This window comes from Triturus cristatus, chromosome 6, assembly GCF_964204655.1.
Source record: "Triturus cristatus chromosome 6, aTriCri1.1, whole genome shotgun sequence".
NCBI lineage: Eukaryota > Metazoa > Chordata > Amphibia > Caudata > Salamandridae > Triturus > Triturus cristatus.
In genome coordinates this window covers 1,699,698,744-1,699,721,054 of record NC_140589.1, presented here as the reverse complement: position 1 = coordinate 1,699,721,054, position 22,311 = coordinate 1,699,698,744, and the positions used below count along the sequence as shown (strand labels likewise).

Genomic DNA, 22,311 nt, shown 5'->3' with positions numbered 1-22,311 from the left:
GCAAAAAATATAGTTCTGAGGTAGTTATGGTAGGGAGTTGAGAAGGAAGGATTTTAATGTAGATTTGAGTGTCATCTGCATAGAGATATTAGGCAAACCTGGCTTGTTTCAGGGTCCTTGAAAGGGGTTCCATATAGAGGTTGACTAAGGCAGGAGACAGGATTGGCCCTTGTGGAACTCCTTGAGACTGGTGTTGCTTTTGAGGATGAGCTGTTTCATTTGATTAACTGTGAACGTTCATTCAGGAAGGAAGAAAACCATTGAAGGATAGTTCCTTTGATACCTGCTCATTGTGAGAGGGTGTTTAGGAGGATGTCATGGTTGACAGTATAAAAGGCAGCCGAGAGGTCCAGCAGGACTAGGTGGCAGGCCTGGCCTTTATTCAGAGATGTACGTAGGTATTCCGTGATTTTCAGTAATGCAGTCTCTGTGCTGCATCCTTTCCTGAACCCAGATTGGAAGGTGTTGGACAGGTTTGCTATTTGATGCTGTTGAAAAGGTCTTTGGGTCTGTTCCTAGACAGGTCAAGTTGGGCTCAGAAGAAGGAGAATGTTTCTCTGAAGATGTGTTTTTTGTATTTTGGCATACAGCTCGGTGAATAGAGGGATTAGTTAGTGGGGGTTGTTGTCTCCAGTTTCTTTCAGCCAATCAGAGTTGTTGCCTCTCATTGTTTAGGTCTTCAATAAACCAGGATCTGGAAGGGATACACCTTGATTTCTAGAGTTTCGGAGTGGCAACTTTGTCAAGGAGTTCTGCCATTTTTGTAGTGGGCGGTGAGGTCATCAACGGAGGTGAGGTTGGGTGGAGGTAGAATTTGGGAACTGACTAATGCATCTAACTCTCTCTGGGAGATTCGATGTGTGTTCCTCACCCAGTGCTTTGGATGGATATCATGGGGGGAGAGCCTTAGGTTGCATGACATTAAGATCGAAAAGGATTATGTGGTGGTCAGTCTAGTCAGAGGCTAGGATAGGGTGGAGGGATAAAGTGTTATACTTAGAGATGATTGCGTGAAGGGTAGAGTCCTTGTGAGTTTATTTATTGCAGTGTTGGATGAGATCGTTTGCTTCCAGGAGGGAGGATAGGACTTGTACTATTGGGTCTTCTGCATTGTTCAGGTGCAGGTTTAGATCTCCAAGTATAATGTCTGTGCTGTCTTTTAGGGAGTGTGGCGATATTAGGTCTGTTAAGTCTTCAAGGAATTGTGAGTTTTCCCCTGGAGGGTGAGAGAAGACATGAAATTTGGTGGCATTTAGAGGAGAGCTGAGCTCCTAAATATTCAAAGATAGGGTATTTGGTAACGCAGAGGAGAGTTCAGCAAAAATCGCTTTGTGTACGGTGGCTTATCCACCACCCTTGCGGTTGCTGCGAATGATTGAGACTCCCAGAGGGTTGAGGAGATCGATGAAAGGGGATGAATAATCATTCAACCAGGTTTCAGTGAACAAGCAGATGTCAATTTTGTGCCTTTGGATAGTTTCAGTTATATCAGTGGCATGCTTGACTGACGATTGACAGTTTAGTAACATGAAGTAAAGTGCAGGAAGTGATCTCGGCCCAGGCTGGTTGGGTTGGATGGTAGTTAGGCAGGAGGCCTAGGGAGGCGAGTGGTGTGCCAGGTACTACGCGTGCCAAGGACGACCAGGATCTTGAGGTGGCAGGGTGGGAAGGAGCATTGTCATGAGTGTTTCTCAGCATTTCGGCTTCCCGCTGTGACAACCCAGTTGTGCTGCATCTCGTTTGAGGTGGTGATGAATGTGAGTGATAGTTTGCCTAGGGGTGAAGGATGGGGGGTCACAGTGTATGTTTGTAGTATGATCAGTGTTCATCGTAGATGCGTGAGGTTGGGGCAGGATGTAGCTAATCTTTGCTTCACTATGCATTAATTACATTTCATCCAGAATAGTGTTCATTGTTCTCGACAAGCTATTATAGGGATCAGTTGAAAGGCGATTGGGCCAGTGGATGGGAGTGAAGTAAGATGGAGCTCGACGGAGTCTGGTGTGGAGGTTAGGGTTGAATCCAACCTGCTGAGGTTGATGGGCTGATAGGATTCGTGTGCAATAGATAAATCAAGCTGGGCAGTGGCGGTGTGCGGTGGCGGGGGGATGGTAGTATTAGTTACATGAAGGTGTTGAAGTAAGTTCTTCCATCCATTTGGCGGGTCTTTTAGTGTAGAAGATGAAGTCCATTTTAACTCTCTGTGTTGGATTGTAGAAGATGTCTGTTATTAGTGTCTCTAAATTTTCTTGGAGGATTTTGGGTTTGAAGTTTTTAGCGGCATGTTTGCAGAGGTTTAGTGGAAAGTGTATGCAGTATGAGTTGGGGCTGTACCTTTCCATGACAGTGTAGAAGAAGGGGATGGTCCAGCATCTGCTAAATTGAAGGTTCAGAATTGGGGTAGACAGGGGAGTGACCAGGTGTTGAGAATGGAAGGTAGGGAGTTGGCTGACTAAGGAGGAATGATCCGGAGGGCAGTAAGTAATCAGTAGTTCATGAGTGTCATTATGAAGGGAGGTCATCGTTCAGCATTTGGCCACTAGATGGGGCTCCAAGTCTGTGGAAAAGGTGAGGTCCTCTTTTTGATGTCCTGCAGGAAGAGATCTAGAGTGAGTTGAAGTCCTTTATTTGTTTTTGAGAAAGTTTGTGAAGGATTAGAGGGAAAGTGGCTGCTTGAAGGTGAGAAGGGTGTGTGGCGTGGCCAGGCAATAAAACCCCAAAATGGCTGTCAACATAGGACACATCAGATCTGTCAGTGGAAACAGAGGCTAAGTGGTAGAAGCCAAACCTGTGGAAGTCGCAGACAATTATGCCCAGGGAAAAGAGAAGCAGCAGGTTGTATAAGGCATTTGTGCAGTGCTTCAGCAGAGACACAGCGCAAGGAAACCCCAGTTTGGAGGTAGGGGAACTCAATGTGCGCAAAGAATCCCCAGTTCAGAGGCACAGTAGGGACATGGTGCAGGGAATCCCCAGTTCAGAGGCAGCAGAGACATAGTGCAGGAAATCTCTAATTCAGAGGCAGGAGAAATCATCAAGTGCTCCGCGCTGGGCGTTCCACACTGAGATTGGTGAGTGAGCAATGAAGGCGCTCTTAGAGAATGAGGGGTCGTGGAGCGGACAGAAGTCATAGGTACGACGGTGGAGAAATCAAGTACTCCAAGCTGGGCGTTCCCCACTTATGACTGAGATTGGTGGGTGAGCAATGAAGGCGCTCTTAGGGAGTAAGGGGTCGTCATCAGGACAGAAGTCATAGAGGCTATAGTGGGCTCCACTTGGGAAGTTTTACATCAATATCTGTGGTTAGCTCACCATAAATAGATGCCAGAGTGTGCAGAATCACACAAGAATGAGGGTAAATGGATAAACTGCATATTCCACGTTCAACTGGGCTCTTCGTAACATGCAGAACTGAAGGGGAAATGAAAGGTAGCTCCGATGCAGAGTCTGTACCGTGCTTAGGGCCAGTCCTGCGAGCAAGCATGGGATCACGAAATGGCACCAAAAGCCTTCCACCAAGCTTTTTACGACCTCCTTTGGTGGCAGGTTCCTTGATCACCTTGATAGAAATCCACGAAGGCAGGACCATAATATGTAATGAATGACTATATATATATATATATATATATATATATATATATATATATATATATATATATATATATATATATTCAGGAAAACTAAAGGTTAAAGGGGCGTTATAAGTAGGCTCAGATAATGGGACGTTATACGTAGGCTCAGATTTCACACGCACAGAATCATTGAAATTAAGTAGTTATAGTTACATGAGCTAACAATAACTTATGCCCTGCATTTCATTGCTTATGACCTCACATAGTACATCACTCATGAGATGGTCAGTACATCACTGATGACATCTCAAATTACATCACTGATGAAATCATCCTGTGATTGTTTTTTTTTTTTAAAAGCTTCTGAGCGTTAAACATTTATACTAAGATACCACAAAAGTTTAATTAGTATTCTTTGTGTAGTCCTAATGAGTGATACTATTTCTAACATATAATATGCGAGTGGCTATGTGACTGTATGTGTGGGTGTGTGAGTGGCTGTACGGGTGAATAAGTGGGTGTGTGAGTAGCTGTATGGCTGTGTGAGTGGCTGTATAGGTGGGTGAGTGGGTGTGAGGGTGACAGGGTATGTAAGAGGCTGTATGTATGGGTGGGTGGGTGAGTGTGTGTGTGGCTGTATTGAAGAGTGTATGTGTGAGTGCCTGTATGGGTGAGTGTGTAGATGTGTGAGTGCTTGTGTGAATGGTTGTGTGGGTGTGTGAGTGGGTCTGTTGAGAGGCTGTATGGATGAGTGACTGGGTGTGTGAGTAGTTGTATTGGTGAGTGAGTGAGTGGGTGTGTGAGTAGCTGTATGGGTGAGACAGTGACTGTGTGAGTGGCGGTATGGGTGAGTGTGTGGCTATTTGAGTGGGAGGGTGAGAGTGTGTGTGTGTGAGTGGCTGTATTGAAGAGTGTCTGAGTGAGTGCCTGTATGTGTGAGTGATTGTGTGAATGGGCATGTAAATGGTTGTGTGGGTGTGTGAGTAGCTCTGTTGAGAGGCTGTATGGATAAGTGAATGGGTGTGTGAGTAGTTGTATTTGAGAGTGAGTGGGTGTATGAGTAGCTGCATGGGTGAGACAGTGACTGTGTCAGTGACTGTATAGGTGAGTGAGTGGCTGTGGGAAAAGGTATATGGGTAAGTGAGTGGCTATGTGTGTGAGTGGTTTTGTGGATGAGTAAGTGGGGGTGTGAGTGGGTGTATGAGAGGTTGTGTGGCAGTGTGAGTGGGTGAGTTAGTGGTTCTGTGAATGATATCATCAGTGATGACATTTGGGATGTCATCAGTGATGTCACTGACCATGTCATAAGTGATTGTAGAATGTGAGGTCATAAGCAGTGCATTGCAGGATGCAAGTTTTAGTTACCTCAGGTAACTATAACTGCAGAATTTCAATGGATTTCTAAGAGTTAAATCTGAGCCTAACTATAACGTCTCTGTAACCTTTGGTTTTTTCAGTGAATTTCGAAGTTTAAAATAAATCTATTTCCTAACTATAACGTGCCTGTAACCTTTGAGGGTGGCTGTGTGAGTGGCCTTATGGGTCAGTGGGTGTGTGTGGGTGTTTTGTGGGTGTGTGAGTGACTGTATGGGTCAGTGAGTGGGTGTGTGAGTGACTGCACGAGTCGGTGACTGGGTGTGTTAGTGGCTATATGGGTCTGTGAGTGGGTGTGTGTGTTTATATGGGTGTATGAGTGGTTTTGAGTGGGTGTGAGTGGATTTGTGAGTTGGTGAGTGTGTGTGTGTGAGTGGCTGTATGGATTTGTGAGTGGGTGTATAAGTAGCTGTACAGGTGTGAGTGGGTTTGTGAGTGGCTGTATAGGTATGTGAGTGGGTTTGTGAGTGGCTGTATGGGTATGTGACTAGGTATTTGAGTGGCTGTATGGGTCTGTGTGAGTGTCTGTATGGGTTTGTAAGTAGGAATGTGAGTTGTTTTGTGGGTGTTTGAGAAGTTACGTGGGTGTGAGTAGCTGTATGGGTCCAAGAGTGGCTTAGTGGGTGTTGTGAGTGCATGTGTGAATAACTGTATGGGTTGGTGTGTGAGTGATAGTGTGGGTCTATAAGCAGATGTTAAAATAGCAGAATTTGTGTGCGAGTGGGTGTTTGAGTGTCTGTGTGGGTGTGTCAGTAGTTGTGTGAGTGACCAGGCCAGAACAGAAACTCACCTGCCCCTTTATCCAACAAGATCCAACAGTTTTGCTCAAAATATCTACCCAATGGGAGTACTTTCTACTGTTTAATTAGTAACTGCTACTTCGTTGGGTAAATATCCAGTGCATATTCTACACTACAGCTGGGTAATGGACCATGAGGAAATGTCTTCTACGATCTTGTGTGCGTTTCGGAAATGTGATTGTTCCTCGTGCGTCTTTATCCAGAAATCTGTGATAACATGAATCTTGCTATAGAGAAAACAACAAGACTATGAAGAGGTAAATCTCTACCAAACAAGGTTCCTTCCTCTTAACTGCAGGAAGTAGGTGCTTATTTGTTTAGTGGAGATGTCCTCATATTCCTCTGCATTAAGAATGCCTCACCAAAGTTGGCGGGAAACGTGCTGGGATGCCTCTTGTTAAGCTGTCCATCATCCTGGCAAAAGGCAGGAAGACATTTGAATACTACTAAGGTGGGCGGGGCCAAACAGACAAAGCTTCCAAGTGATTTGCACATTTTCATACTTGTAGTAATGTAAAAGGGAGAACCATGGACTCTGCTCTCACAAGTAGAGGCCAAGAAAGAACCCACTAGTCACAATCACTACAGATTGCCTACAACAGATCAACAATTCTTTCACCTTTACCAACGATTTTAGATCGTTTTTGAATGTGGAATTGCCAAGAAAACACATTTGCTTTGCTTACCTCAAGTCCAGGAAGTTAGGATCATTAGTCCTTTACAGAAGTGGAGCTTCAACTTGGGCACTTGCTATGTTTATATTTATAAGTGCTTGCCGCCGAGATTTAATTTCTGGGAAATGGGCATCAGGACCAGAACGGAACGTCACCTTCCCGTTTGTCCAACAATAGTCCATAGTTTTGCACACAATAGGGAGGCTGGGGAGTCCCAATACCCCGTGGTCCCTACTGGCTAACCACCTCCAGAGAGAGCCGGCATTGCTCCTGTATGCAAGAAGCAGCACAAATGCTGCTCCCAGCATACAGGAGCAATTCTTTCATCTGTTTTTCTGCCTGGTTTCAAGCGGGCAGGAAAACAGATGAAAAGTCAGCTCCCAGAGCGTGGGAGCAGTTTTCCTGCTTCCGCCTGCTGGGAGCGAACTTTCTGTTTACTCCAGAGTGGCAAGAGCTGTCAAAGCTCCAGCCAAGTGAAAGCAAATGGCTATCTCCCAGGGTGGGTACCTCGGTAGATAGAGAGCTGGCCCTGGGTCGTTGCGGTCCCCAAGGCCTTTAATGCCCCTCTCCTTTTGAAATGCACAGCTTTGCCACGTGAGGATGCCACAGGAGGGGCCTCCGCGACCCACCTCAAATTTTTTAATTTAGCCCCGGGGAGGTGGTGGTCCCTGGGGCTCTTTAGAGCAATAGGAGGTGGGGTTGCGTGCCCCCGTCCAACTTTTCAATTAGGACTCGGGGAAGCTGTGGTCTCCAGGGCTTTAAGGAGAATCAGGAGGGGGGGGCAGCGCTGCCCCCTTCCATTTTCTCAATTCAGCCCCGGGGAGGTGGTGATCCCCAGAGCTCTAAGCCTGAGGAGGGGGTTTGCGCAGCCTCCCTCCATTTGTTTTTAATAATGACCTGGGGAGGTGATGGTCCCCTGTGCACTTCACAGCTTGAGGAGGTGGGCTGTATGCGCCCCTCCCAGTTTAGGTCTCCCTACGCAGAGCGCATGCGCTGCATAGGAGAAAGACCTTTAGCCATCGATTCGCCTTTGCAGCCAAAAACGTGCATGCGTTGCATTGCTTTTAATAGCAATGCGTGCACGTCTGGCGATTCCCTTGCGGGAGGGAGATTTGACACCATATGTTTGTAATTAACTTGCAAACATATGGTGCAAGGGAAACAGGTGCAGGCCCCCTCCTGTCTCCCCTCCCCCTGCTGCCTTCTCCTTTAGCGCAAGGCACGCACGTTTGTTTTTCTCGTTTTTTATTTATTATCAACAGCAGTGTAAGTTTCAAGGTGCGGCATGGACCGGCATTATTAAAAAAAACTGCAGCCCATCCCAGCTGATTGCCCTGCTCTGAAGAGAAGCCGCAGTTGGCCAAAGAAAGCATGTTTCTGCATTTGGGAACACTGGAGGTTCATGGCTTGAAAGTTATACCAGTGCTTTACCTCGAGTAGGGAGCAAGCAGGGGGCCTATTGGCTTCCGTAGAAAGGCGCTTCCTCGCAAGCCACCATTGTCCTATGGTTTGCCTACACTTTAGTCTTGAACTGCTCTCATCCATTGGAAAACGCTGGCGAAGAGGACCGATGTGTCATTAAGCAGTACTTTTGCAATACTTGTGTGTTAGTTTGCTACCGACGTTGCTCTCTACCTCCCCCTCATCACGTGATCAGCAGTCTGCAGTTTCTGGTACTCCCACGCCCTGTGCTCTCGTCCAGGGGAGGGTGTGCAGAGTGGCTCTAATGATTAAAAGCGCGCGACGTATCTCAACTTTTTTGAGAACTTGACATCAATGCTAGCGGGCTCTTGGGTTTAGTAACAGGCAAGCTAAAAAGCAGCCCTTGACGCACGCCGTGCCATTTTCAGCTGGAATCTAGGATAAGGCTGGGAGGGATTCAAGGACTCAACTCCCCCTATTTCAGAGTATATTTAACCAGCACCCGCATATCCAATATGCCTGGGCTTGGCAAGTCTACAGTAATTGTATTCATCTAATTATTGTTTGATATATTTGTTTTATTCTATGCAAACCTATGCAATGGTCATTGAAAGTTTAAAAGTAATTGATAGCAACAATGCCACCTTTTGAAGATGGTGTGTATGTGTTTGCTAAAAACAATAACATGACAAGCACTGGCATAGCCAATAGGTCTCGCTTTTGGGACCTTATAAGTATTTAGTTATGCAGCACAATATCCTTGGTGTAACAACATAAACTGTTGCATGGCTAAACACTTATAAGGTCCCAAAGGCGAGACCTATTGGCTATGCCAATGCTTGTTTTAATATACTTTTGGCATTCCCCGGGACCTGGCCCACCTGGGGGCTAAACCTTTAAACAAGCACGGGAGATCATGCTTGTTTTTTTCTTGTTAATTTTTTCCACAATATCCAGAACCTCTGCGCATTTCACTGCAAAATTAAAAGAAAAATATTTTTGGGCATAGGTGGAGTACCTAGAAGACCCCAGCACCAAGTGTATGGGGTCAGTGTATTCTAACATTCCACCTTTTCTTAATTTTTTCACTTTTTCTTTTGTTACCTGGCTGAGTCGGAGTCTCAAAAGGGCTACCAGCACTTCCTGGTTGAAGTGTTGGCCGCCAATCAGACCTCTGCACAAGATCGGTTGGATTTGCAGAGGGTCTGCATCCCTGGATATCTATATTTCTTTTTTGTTTAATAATCTTTAAAACTACAGAACGGATTTACAACGAATCACAAAAAGGGCTCTTTGTGGGCCAAGAGCTAGCTTTCTGCCAAATTTGTTCTAATTCCATTCAGCGCTTCGGGCTGCAGTCGAGTCTAAAATCTCTATGGGAATTAACATGGAAAATGCTAATTATTTGCATCCCCCCCCCTCCTTTTCTCAGCCTCTGCTTGACAGATCACCCCGAAACATTCTATGCAGAACTAGACAAAGTGGGACATTTTGTTTGGAAAATTTCGTGTAGACCCGGCGCCAAAGTTATAAGCAAGTCAGAAAACGATTTTCATATGGAAACTAGGTCCTAACTTTTAACTACCTACTGTCGACCTTTTCACATGTCAACATAAGCTGCTCCACCACCACACGGCACAGGTGCCAGTAATGGGTGTTGTAACCCATTCAATTTTGGCCCACAAGTTGCTCACTTAATATACAAGGAAACACCCAGCCAGCACTCCAGAATACTTCATAAACCCATGTTTATTCCCGATAACGCCTTTCGGCAATCTCTGCCTCTGTCAAATCTAGTGTGTTAGAGTAGCGTGGAGTAAAGTGAGGTGGTGTGGCATAGAGGTAGTTGGGTAGTCTGCATCAGAGTGGAGTAGAGAGTTGTAGACTAGTATAGAGTAGAGTGTCATGCAGTGGCATAGAGTGGAGTAAACTGTTGTACAGTGGAGTGTTGGGGCAGAGTGTGTTGTAGAGTGTCATACAGTGACATATAGTGCAGTAGAGATTTGTAGAGTGGACTTTTATTTAGCAGAACGTTGTAAAGTGGAGCGGCATAGAATGGAGTACAGTGGCGTAAAGTAGGGTAAAGTATTGCAGAGTTGAGTGGCGCAGCACAAAGTGGAGTAAAGTCTCATACAGTGCAGTGTTTTCTCGTACAATGGAGTGGTTTGACATGTCAGAGTGTGGGAAACTGTCGTAGAGTAGAGTGTCATAGCGTTGAGTACAGTGTTGTAGAATGAAGTGAGATAGAGAAGAGCACAGTGTGGAATAGAGTCTGGAACAGTGTGGTAGAGTTGAGTGCCATACAGTGCCACTGATTGAAGTGGTGTAGAGTGGAGTAGTCGAGTAGAGTGGAGTAGTGTGTTATAGAGTACAGTGGAGTAAATTGTAGTGGAGTGGTGCAGAGGGAGTTGTGAGTGTCGTAGAGTGGAGTAGAGTCTGGTAGCATGACACAGAGCAGACTATACTGTTGTACAGTGACATAGATTGGAGCACAGTGCTGTACAGTGGAGTAGCATAGAGTGGAGTAAAGTTTCGGAGAGTGGAGGGGCACAGAGTGGAGAAGAGGGTCGTAGAGCGGAGTAGACTCGAGTGGCATAGAGAGTAGTGTTGTATAGTGTTGTGTCGTAGGGTTTTGTATTGTAGAGTATCAAAGCATACAGTTCCATGAAAGTAGAGTGTCATGGCATACAGTGAATAGCATAGAATGTAATGGTGTACAATGCAGCGGCATAGAGTGGAGTGGCATTCAGTGGAATAGTGTAGAGTATAGAGGAATTGGGTCCAATTCAATAGCATAGAGTGGAGTGCCGTACACTGGAGTGGTGTAAAGTGTAGTGCCGTACAGTGGAATTGCATATAGTGGAATGGCATGAAGTGGCATATAGTGCATTAGTGTAGGGTAGGGTGGCATACAATGGAGTAGCGTACAGTGGAACAGCATAGAGTAGCGTACAATGGAGTGGCCAAGAGTGGAGTGGCATGCAGTGGAAAAGCATGGAGTGAAGTAGTGTAAAGTGGAGTGGTGTACAGTGGCATAGCATAGAGTGGATTGGCATAGAGTGGAATAATGTACAGTGAAGTGGTGTAGAGTGGAGTGACGTACAGTGGAGTGGCGTGAATTAGAGTAGCATACAGTGGAGTATCATACAGTGGAGTAGCGTACAGTGGAAAAGCATGGAGTGGAGCAGACAGAGCGGAGTTGCATTCAGTGGAATACCATATATTGGATTGGAGCAGAGGAGAGTAGTGTACAGCAGCTTGTCGCAGAGTGTGGAAAACTATCAGAGTGGAGTGGTATAGAGTGAAGTATAGCGTTGTATGTTGGAGTGAGTCAGAGAAGAGTAGAATGTGATTGAGTGGGGTACAGTGACGTGCCATAGTGTTGTAGAGTCAAGTGGCATACAGTGCCGTGGAGTAGTGGAGTAAAGGGGACTAGTGTGTTATAGAGTAAAGTAGAGTAAATTGTGGTGGACTGGCATTGAGAGAGTTGTGTAGAGTAGAGTTTGGTAGAGTGTCATAGAGGCAACTACAGTGTTGTACAGTGACAAACTGGAGTACAGTGTTGTACGGTGGAATAGCACAGAGCACAGTAAAGTTTGGTAAAGTGAGGGGTGTAGAGTGAAATAGAGGGTCGTAAAGTAGAGTAGACTCGAGTGGCATAGAGTGGAGTGACGTAGAGTGTAGCGTACATTACAGAAGTGTATTGATATAGTAATTTGGGTGTTTTATATAGTGCCAAATGTTGCCTTACGGCCACAACTGAGTGCTCAATGGCACATTATTATGTAAATAAAGCTATTTCTTAAGCATAGTTCTATGCTGCATAAAAGTTTTCTTTTATTAATATTGTGATTTTGATTAATTGTTTCATCATGTATAAAAAACATTGTACATGACATTGAATAACTGTCTGTATTGAGTTAAGCTTGTAAACTGATAAAAAAGTTCAAGACAAAAATTAGCAGAAAACAAGAGTTGTTGATTGAAGCATATTTGATATGGGATAAATTACCAAATAGTAATTTATATGAATATTGCACATTACCAAATACATCCATGACCATACAGTGGATCGAAGACAAAAGCAGCATGCATTACGGCTTCATAGTTCAACTGTAATAAATGATTACAAGTGAGCAGCTACACCATTTCTTTATTACAGGCAACTGGACACATCAGAAATAGCCCGTACAATGGAAATTGGACCTGTTTTCCTACAGGGATTGCAGGCCCCCATGTTTTATAAAATGATTAGAAAAGGAAGCAAGAAAAAAGCAAATATCACATGACGTTTTAAAGTGATGTGTACCTGTAACAAACAACAAAATGGGCATAAGCAGCAACAATCCAGTTGTGATGGCCGGCCACTATCAACACCTTGCGTGGATCCACCGGAAGACCTATTACACCAATGACAACAAAATAGATGCATTAGTCACAGAAGAGTGGTACCCTGTTCTTACATAACAAATTAGGATAACAATGCATGCTTTTATTTGCTTATTTCAATTTTACTTCTTGTATTTTACAAAAGGATTGCAATCAAACTGCCCTGGGCAAACAGACGCCACTCTGCTACTTAAATACAGACTGAAATTATCATGATAGTTACAACTGGATATCAGTCACTGATCAAACTGACCTATGGGTTTCCTAAGAGAAAAACATGGTACAGGCCAACCATAGGACATTTACATTCCAACAGCTTAAAAGGCATTATTCTGAAAGGCAGATCACCCAGGATTTTCATTGTGGGAGCTGATACTTTCTACTCTTTTATTACTTTTCTGATACGTTAAACTACTTTTCAAAATAAACTATTAACAGAATCCTATAACCCCATCCTACATATTCCAAAGAACAGAGTTTTCCTACCGTCCTCCAAGAGATTTCAGGGTATTCCTGTAATAAACCCCTAGAGAGCAATCAAGAATCACATAAAGCACTTAAAAGTATTAATTCTCTTAATTACAGACATGTAGAACAATGTGAATGTTCATATTATCCATTTTTGTGTCAAGTAAACTGGGTGTGAAAAGAAGACAAAGTGTCAAAACCCTATAATGGGTGATTCTGTCTCTTCTCCTCAACAATCCTTTGAAAAATAATTTGTATGCACAGTGCGGATACTTAAATAATGTACTAGTTCAAAGCCCAGTTGCTATACCCTCTTATCAGGAAAAGAAAAGTTAACTGAACCCATCAAGCATACACTCTGCAAAAGGTGAAAGATCCAATATATTGTCTTCAAAACCTGTTCCTTGCCCATTCCTCAAGCTATACTGACTGCACAGTACACTAAACAATCTCCAAACATGAAGAGCCATCCTCTGCCACACATAAAACAAAGCAAACTATTATCTGGTCAATCAGAAGAAAATGCAAGATCATGTGGTTGTCAACATCCTCTTGTCCATCTGAAAGCCAACTCGCTCATTTGTAATAATCATATGTGGTAGATGCAAGGCCACAAACCAAAAAGAACCCTAACAGTCACACTGGTTTATTTTTTAGTATAATAGAGAATTGGACCTGGCACTTAGCAGATGATGAAAGATCTTGTGAGTAGCTCACAGCCACTGATATGGAGCAATTGTGTTGAAGGTGACCACTTTGTTCCCTACCATTAACTGGGGTCGTCCCAAAATGTAGGGGGTGCTTCCAAATCCATCTGTTGAAGCTAGAGCTACCAAGTAATGTCTCTACTGTTCATGTTTAAGTAAGGCCCACATTTAATGATTTAATGATTGCGTGTGAGGAGCAAGGAGGGGCTCGCTGCTGCTGATTCAGCACTTAGGCGGGCAGGCCGTCGGACGGTTCGCCTCCCGCTTTCCTTCCTGCCAGAGGAGGAGAAAAACATTCAGGAGGAAGCGGGAGAACGGGAGAGCATTTCCAGCACCGGCCCAGCCAGACAGTGGTGTGGCAAAGCGAAGGTAAGAGCAATAGGCTACGGACACCCCACGTTGCACAGAAGTGGGAGGCTTTTGCCCGTTTGAGGCGCCCACCGTGGCTTCCAGGTGCCCTCCCTGCACGAATCCCTGCTCTCTGCTCCCAAATCAGACCCGCACAGACTTAGAACGCTCAGACTTGTGTTTTTTGCTTCTAGCGGTCTCTTCTGCAGTAGCGATATCCCTCGAGGTGCCGCCCAGTGTGTTCCCTGGGAGGGTGACCCACAGATTGACATGGGCCACTGTGGCAAGGGGGATTGTTCCTTAGTTTCTACTCAAGCACTGGTGCTCAGGCTCTCCCACAGCTGGTGGGAATTGCTTGGGGAGGGGGGGGGGGTGGGGTCAGGCAAACTGAGGAATTGAAGTTTCTTGCAGCCCTGGTGTGGACAGTTTAAGCAACAGCATAGTCAATCCCTGCAGTTCACGCTGCATCTGGTGCTCTCAGATCTCCCTTGGTCCAGCCCCCGCACCTCTGCAAACTAGAAGAAATTACCAGAGAAGCCGCGGCTATGTGGAACCCCACAACAAAAATGTCAGCTCAGTCACAATGGCTTGCTGCGCCAACCATGTATTATTGTAAGAGATTTGGTATGAGATTAAAAGCGGGATTAAGAGCTAGGACCAGATCACGCTGGAACCCTCCAGAAAATGTTAAAATAACCAACAACCCACTGGGTTATCCCACAAGCGGTCGGATAATTGTTAGAGAGGGGAAATCCCATCCGCAAATAAATCATTCAACCAGCTAACCCTACCAGTGCGGGGTTCCAACACCATTGTATTTAGAACAATCAGGCTCTATCAGTCCTCAGCTTTTTTAAATCGATCACCACTAATTGCACTGATATAATTCCAGAAAAGGCGATCACAGCTAATGACACCCACAAGAAAACCCAAAAGGATAAAGGTGGGCGGCCAAGCAATCCAAGGGCACAAAAAGAGCCCTGTACAAGACTGAAAGCAGAGCAAACAGCACAAGTTGAGCGTGATGACCCTGCACATGGACAACATGGCACCCCTCAGCCCTACATCTCCCACAAATCCAATGTCTCTATGAATCTAATGAAGAGCATTAAAGAGGATATAAGACTTTTATCTGTTTCACTCAATGATCAGGAAGCTCAAAGAGGTCCCAGTACAGAAATACTAGAGTCCAAGTGGCAACAAAAATGAACTTCAGTGGTCCACCACCAAGCCCAAGCCTTCCAGAAGGTGTGAGAGTCAAGGCTACATCCTGTAAAAAATGTTTTTACCATTCCATCAAGAGTGTGATGGAGTGTAGGTAGGTAAGAACATGTGGTTGCACCAGTTACCGTAGGAAATTGGGGGTTATTTAAGGTTTGACTAATGTGGGACATGCACCAAAAATTGGGCTAGGTGCATAATTTAAAGTATACGGCTATACACAATGTAAATTAAATGGATGGGAAACAAAACAATAAACTACCCAAATGCATTAGAAACGGAAAATATAATTAAGAAAAGTGACACAAAAATTATCCTAATTTGATAAAGGAAACCAGAAGTAAGACTTTTTTAATTTGCAAGTTAAAAAGTACCAAGAAAATATGAGGCACTCCTGGTTGCAGTGTACTGGTATTTCGATGTGATTTGAGGTAGGATGCTATTGAGTTGGAGTCGGGTAAAATACGTGGTTGCATCAGTCAATACATTTACTTTATTCTTTTAGGGATTGTTTGAAGTTTGGCAAAAGTGGTATTTGTGCCACAAATTGGGGCAATGCAAACATACAAATGAAATGGGTGAGAAATCTGCTAACATTTGATATATGCCCCACAGCTGCAAAACTGTAATTAATTTCTTCCGTTTTAAGAGTCCAAATCCTCCAGTGTGGCAGGCAAGATGCTATACCAGGTGACTGTTCCTTCAAAGATGGATATGTTGAATCCAGGTATCTAGTAAATCCTTCAATTTTGGCACCAAATTCTCTGAGCAAAACAAACTTGAAAACATGTAGTCACTAAGATCAGAAAACTACTGGGATAACTTTGCTGCCTTTTCCTAGTCACTATTGATACATTTGGACTTAGACACCTTTTTGGAGCTCAAAGTGTAGTAGTTCCATTGTAGCCTCGATCCTAGTCCAGACTAAATGTTCAGTGAGACAAAGCAGCCGGTCTTTGCCATGAAGGTAAGGTTTTTTTCGGGAAGCATTAGCACTTTTTCCTGGTTCTACAGTGGTCCAAAAAATACACTAAGTCCCAATTTTTAAGGGTGCTGGAAAACACCTTCCTAGTATAGCTCCTATATCGCTGAAGGACTCTTTTATGGACCACGCCATACAGTGCAGCAGCAGAGGCAAACTCAGCCATGACCTCCAGCAAGGGCTCAAGTAAGGTTCAGTTCCATCACTACAAAACATGTCAGTTGTTTCTTCCACAGAAGAACTCTTGTCTTCAGCCATTTCTATGACAAATGCTACTGGAGGCCAGCTTGCAAAGCATTCTGAGAGCACTGCTATGGTGGCACCCACCATATGTGCCCATCTCTCTTCAACACTCCCACTCCTGCGTGTACCCGACACTGTGGGCACTTACATAAGCCCTCTCACAGACTTGCAATGTGCTAGGAGTTTGGGTGGCTGCAGATGGCTCCTGAGCTCTTTTAGGCAGTTGCAGTGGCTGGAGGGCATATCAGGAGCAAGTCCTGTGCAAGGTGTGCTCTGCAGAAAATGTACATGACTTTCTCAAATCTCTGCAGTCATTTTCTGCAGGCTGAATATAAATAGGAGCCATGCCCTCATTGCTATAGCAGTAATTGTCTTGTTCCACTGGGAGCAGTGGAGTATTGATGGCTCCTGTTGTTCCATGTTGTCATTTCCTGTTGCTATCTCCAAGCAACATAAGTCTTTGTAGCTGAGATTCAGTAGTGCTCTCATAACAACTAAGTTCTTTCTGGCCTGAGAACTTCGAAATCTGGTAGGGTACTGGGGTTTGTGTGCAGTTCAGTATCTGAAGATAGATAGAGGGTCTGTGAGGCAACAGGACTCTTGGTATTTTTTCAGATTTGTAATTTTTCAATGATTCGCCAGGTTTAGGTGTGTGTAAGGTAGAAGACATTTTGAAAACTTTCTAGGGGAAGGTCATATCTCAAAATGTGTGCCTATTGTAAAAAGTGAAAGGTACTAGATTGGTGAAAGGTACTGCGTTCTTTATCAGTACGAGGATGCTAAGGTCTCTTGTGAAGGAACAGGAGATGGAATGCTTTGTGCCCTCAAAGTAAGGGCTAATATTAATGTAAGTGCTGAAGCAGTAAACATTGCAGACTCAAGGGTTAGGATATGAATGTGTGGACAAGTGAAGCAGAAAGTTTATGATATACCTTACCTTTTTCTTGGAAGGATATGTGAATATGTCCATAATCTATGGGTTGTACATTATTGTAGATGATATCAGATAGACATATCTCATTAATTCTTCCTATATCGTTCCATCTCTAACTCCCGCAGCATCCTTCCTAATTCCCTTCCCCATATATGTCGCTGTGTCTGAGCAGCACCAGGTAGTTTTAGGGTACATGTATCTGTAGTGAATGCTGGTGTCTAAGGCTCAGAGTTCACACAATGCTGCACACTGCTCTCATCAATCTGATGAAGTCAGCACCTCTCATGTACAAAACAAGGCATTACAGTGATTCCACACATCGAATCACCTAATGCATCTACATTCAATACAGGTACATGTACCCTGAAACTACCTGGTGGTGATCAGGCACAGACACAACCAATCTCCCTAAATGTAACAAGTGTATGTATATATTAGTCACCTTTTACACTAGTTCTGACTAGTTACAAACACTTTTTTTCTCAGACTGACAACATTATTAAAATTACTACAATTCTGGAATGCGCAAACAATGTCCGAATGGCAATAATGAAAAGTAAGAATCACCACCGAGTATGCAAAAGGATGCTAACCAACAATATTTACAATAACCAACTGTTATATTTTCTTACAGGATACAGCAATGTGGTGAAACACAATCTTTTTATTACATACCAGTTTATTGAGAATTGAATATGCTACTTACCAGTATGCATCTGTTCTTGGCATGTAGGGCTGCTGACATTCATATCTGTGCATAGATCGCCGCCTAGTGTTGGGTCCGGATGTTTGCACGTTGTTGTCCTGGAAGAGTCTTCGAAGTATCCTTGGATAGGTGACTCCTCCCCTGGACTACAGTGCGCATGGGCATCCTCTCCATCCTCAGATTGTTTTTCGCCATTGTGGCAGTGATGGAGTAGATACAGAAAGTGATGACCATGCTTGCAATAATTCTGAGAGCTGCAGCTGCGACAGGCGCCGGGGAGGAGGGAGGGCGATATGAATGTCAGCAGCCCTACATGCCAAGAACAGATGCATACTGGTAAGTAGCATATTCAGTTCGAGGCATGTGGGCTGCTGAATTCATATCTGTGCATAGAATACATAGCAGTGCCCTCTATTGGCGGCGGCTACCCGTGCCAGCTGCAGCGGTCTGAAAAAGTGTTTTGAGAACAGCCTGTCCTACAGCTGCCTGCTGTTTTGACTGCACATCTACGCAATAGTGTTTTGTAAATGTGTGTGTAGTGGACCATGTGGCTGCTCTGCATATATCATGCAGGGGAATGTTTCCTAGGAAGGCCATGGAAGCCCCCAACTTGCGTGTTGAGTGGGCTCGTGGTGGAATAGTTAATGTGCGTTTTGCCTTTTGATAACAGATTTGAATACACTTAACTATCCATCTGGCTATCCCTGCTTTGGAGATGGCGTTACCTTTGTGGTGTGGGGCAAAGGCAACGAACAGTTGTTTTGTCTTCCTGAAGGGTTTAGTCCTGTCGATGTAGTACATGAGGGCCCTCCGTACATCTAGTGTATGTAATGCCCTCTCTGCAACAGTTTGTGGGTTTTGGAAGAAAACGGGCAGTTCAATAGTCTGGTTCATGTGGAACTGCGATATTACCTTGGGCATGAATTTGGGGTTGGTACGTAGTACGACCCTGTTGGCGTGAACCTGAATAAATGGCTCTTGAACGGTTAGTGCCTGGAGTTCACTAACTCTTCTTAGGGAAGTGATCGCTACCAGGAAGGCTACTTTCCAGGTAAGGAATTGAATCTCGCATGAGTGTAGAGGTTCAAAGGGTGGACCCATCAGGCGTGTGAGGACCAAGTTGAGGTTCCACATTGGAGCCGGTGGGTGACTAGGTGGAATGACTCGTTTGAGTCCTTCCAAGAATGCTTTGATGGCAGGCACTCTGAAGAGAGAGAGGTGCTGCCTGGTTTGCAGACAGGCTGATATTGCGGTCAAATGGACCCGTATAGAGGTGTACGCCAGATTGCATCGGTATAGGTGTAAGAGGTAACATATGATGTTGTGGATGGATGCGTCCAGCGGGTTAATGTCATTATTACCGCAATAAATGACGAACCGTTTCCATTTGGCTGCATAGCAAGCTCTTGTAGTGGGTCTCCTGGCCTCCTTGATGATGTCCATACAGTCAGGTGGCAGATTGAGATAGCCAAACTCTAGGACTTCAGGAGCCAGATCGCCAGGTTCAGCTGTTGCGGATCTGGGTGCTGAACCTCTCCATGGTTCTGCGTCAAATGCGCGGGTTTGATCCGCAGCCTTTGATGCGGTACCACGGAAAGTTCGAGGAAGGTGGTGTACCACGGCTGGCGTGCCCACGTGGGAGCAACTAGGACGAGTGTCAGGGAGTGTTGTCGGAGTTTGCGAGCCACCAGCGGTATCAACGGTGCTGGAGGAAAAGCGTACGCAAATTTGCCGGACCAGTTCATCCATATCGCATTGCCCTGCGACTGCGGGTGTGGGAATCTGGCGGCGAAGCTTTGGCATTTTGCGTTTTCGCTTGTCGCGAATAGGTCTATTTCTGGGTGACCCCACTGCTGGAAGTACGGTTGGAGTACCGATGGGTGTAACTCCCACTCGTGCATCTGGTGGCTGTGTCTGCTGAGCAGATCCGCCATCTGGTTGTCCTTGCCGGGGAGGTGTTCCGCCATGAGGAACATGTTCCTCTGAATGGCCCACTTCCACATGCTCTGAGCCAGATGAGACAACTGTGGAGAGTGTGTCCCTCCCTGCTTCTGTATGTAGTACATTGCGGTCATGTTGTCCGTCCGGATCAACACGACCTTGTTGCACAGATGTACTTTGAAAGCCTTCATGGCCAGGAAGATTGCCATCAGTTCCAGAAGGTTGATGTGCATCTTCTTCTGTTGTGTCGTCCATAGTCCCTGCACTGTGTAGTGGAGTACATGAGCTCCCCAACCCTGGAGAGACGCGTCCGCTGTCAGTACTATTTGTGGAACAGGCTCTTGGAACGGTCGGCCCTTGCAAAGGTTTTGTGGATTCCACCAATGCAGAGAGTTGTATGCCCGACCGCTCACCAACACTAGGTCTTTCAACTGTCCTTGAGCCTGATTCCACTGACGTGCTAAGCACTCCTGAAGTGGGCGCATATGTAATCTCGCGTGCGGGACTATGAAGATGCAGGAGGCCATCATGCCTATCAACTGCATAAACACTCGCGCTGGAAGCGAGTGGTTGGGTCTGAACTTGGAGATCAGCGCTTGTATGCCGTTGATCCTCACTAAATTTGGCTGAGCTGTGGCCGCCAGAGTGTCTATAGTCGCACCTAGGTACTGTTGTACGTGTGCGGGCTGGAGATGAGACTTTGGGTAATTTAGTGAGAATCCCAGACTGTGAAGAAGGTGAATGGTACGGGACACGTGGCTTGCACATTGCTGGGCCGATCTCGCTTGAACGAGCCAGTCGTCTAGGTAGGGGTAGACGTGTATGTGCTGTCTCCGTAAATGTGCCGCCACCGTAGCTAGGCACTTTGTGAAAACCCTGGGCGCTGTTGTCACGCCGAAGGGAAGGACTTTGAACTGATAGTGCTGCCCCTGAACAGTGAACCTGAGGTATTTTTTGTGTGAGGGGTGGATGGGTATGTGAAAATACGCATCCTTGAGGTCCAGTGATGCTAGGAAGTCTCCCTGCTGGAGAAGCGGAAGGACTTGCTGTAGAGTGAGCATGTGAAAGTGCTCCGAAAGAATGTACTGGTTCAGGGGTCTCAGGTCTAATATAGGCCTGAGCGACCCGTCCTTTTTTGGAATTAAGAAGTAGAGGGAGTAAACCCCCGTGCCCCGCTCGTGGACGGGTACGACCTCGATAGCGCCTTTTAGAAGCATACTTTCTACCTCTTGCTGTAAGAGCGTCAAGTGCTCTGAGGACATAGGACGGTTTCTTGGTGGTATTGTGGGTGGAGTGGAAGTTAACTCCAGACAGTAACCGTATTTTATAATATCTTTGACCCACCTGTCCGTGGTGATGGAGTTCCACGTGGACAGGAACCGTTGTAGCCTTCCCCCGACAGGTGTTATGTGGTCGGGAGGAAGGGAGAGGGCGTCACTGCTTGTTCTTGGGGGAGGACCTGGTGTTGCCGTAGCCACGTCCTCTGCCCTTGGTACTGGAGCCACGATAGCCACCTCGGGTGTTCTTATCGTAGGTGGTCTGCGTATTACCCTTGTTATATGTTTGTTGTGACCCCTGTCCTCTGCCTGCTCCCTTGTTTCCGGGGCGACGAAAGGAGCCGCTCCGAAAGGACTGAGTTTGTAGGGCGCCCATGGACTTTGCAGTGTCCGTGTCCTTTTTTATCTTCTCGAGGGTGGCGTCAACCTCAGGCCCGAACAAAAAGTCGGGGTTGACGGGCTGATTAAGGATATTGTTTTGTACCTCAGGCTTGAATCCTGAGATACGTAGCCAGGCGTGACGTCGTAGGATGACGCTAGTGTTGATGGCCCTGGCAGCCGTGTCAGCAGCGTCTAGTGCACATTTGATGGCAGCATTTGTGAGTAGCTGTCCCTCTCTGATAAGGATTTCTGCACCTTCTTTGTAGGGGTCAGGGAGGTGTTGAAGGAGTTGCTCCATTGTGTCATAGTGCGCCCTATCGTAGCGAGCGAGGAGCGCTTGAGTGTTAGCTATGCGCCATATGCTTGCAGCTTGTGCGGCAACTCGCTTGCCGGAGGTCTCCAGCACCTTGGACTCCTTGTCCGGGGGAGGAGCGTCACCCGTTGTCTGCGAGTGTGCCCTCTTGCGGGCATTCGCCACAACGATGGAGTCGAGTGGTAATTGTCCTCTGATGTAAGTAGGATCCCCAGGTGCTGATCTGTATTTCTTATCGATCCTGGGGTTTATCACTCGTGCCCTGGTGGGTTCCCTGAAAATGTCAGTGGCTGGCTTAAGGACCCCCTTCAACATTGGCAGAGTCTTTACATGTCTTTCTGAGGATGCAAAGGTGTCCATTAGAAAGTCATCTTCGATGATATCAGAGTGAAGCTGTACATCATGGTTGTTCGCCGCCCGTTCAATCAGAGCGTTGAACGCCGCAGTATCCTCTGTGGGTGACGTTTTTGCCCCATATAGTTGTGGGTCCTGTGCATCAAGAGGTGCACTGGGGTCTGCAGGGTCGCCCCAAGTTTGGTCAGGGTCCTGCTGGTCATCAGGG

General features: G+C 45.7%; 1 protein-coding gene across 1 annotated transcript in view; it reads right to left on the bottom strand.

Moving 5' to 3' along the window:
- The window catches only part of KCTD3 (potassium channel tetramerization domain containing 3), a 340,096-nt gene that overhangs the window by 151,117 nt on the left and 166,668 nt on the right, over window positions 1-22,311 (bottom strand). Inside the window, exon 8 of the mRNA XM_085612922.1 lies at window positions 12,149-12,239. Coding sequence (XP_085469048.1) covers window positions 12,149-12,239 — 91 coding nt within the window. The remainder of the gene's footprint in view (window positions 1-12,148; window positions 12,240-22,311) is intronic.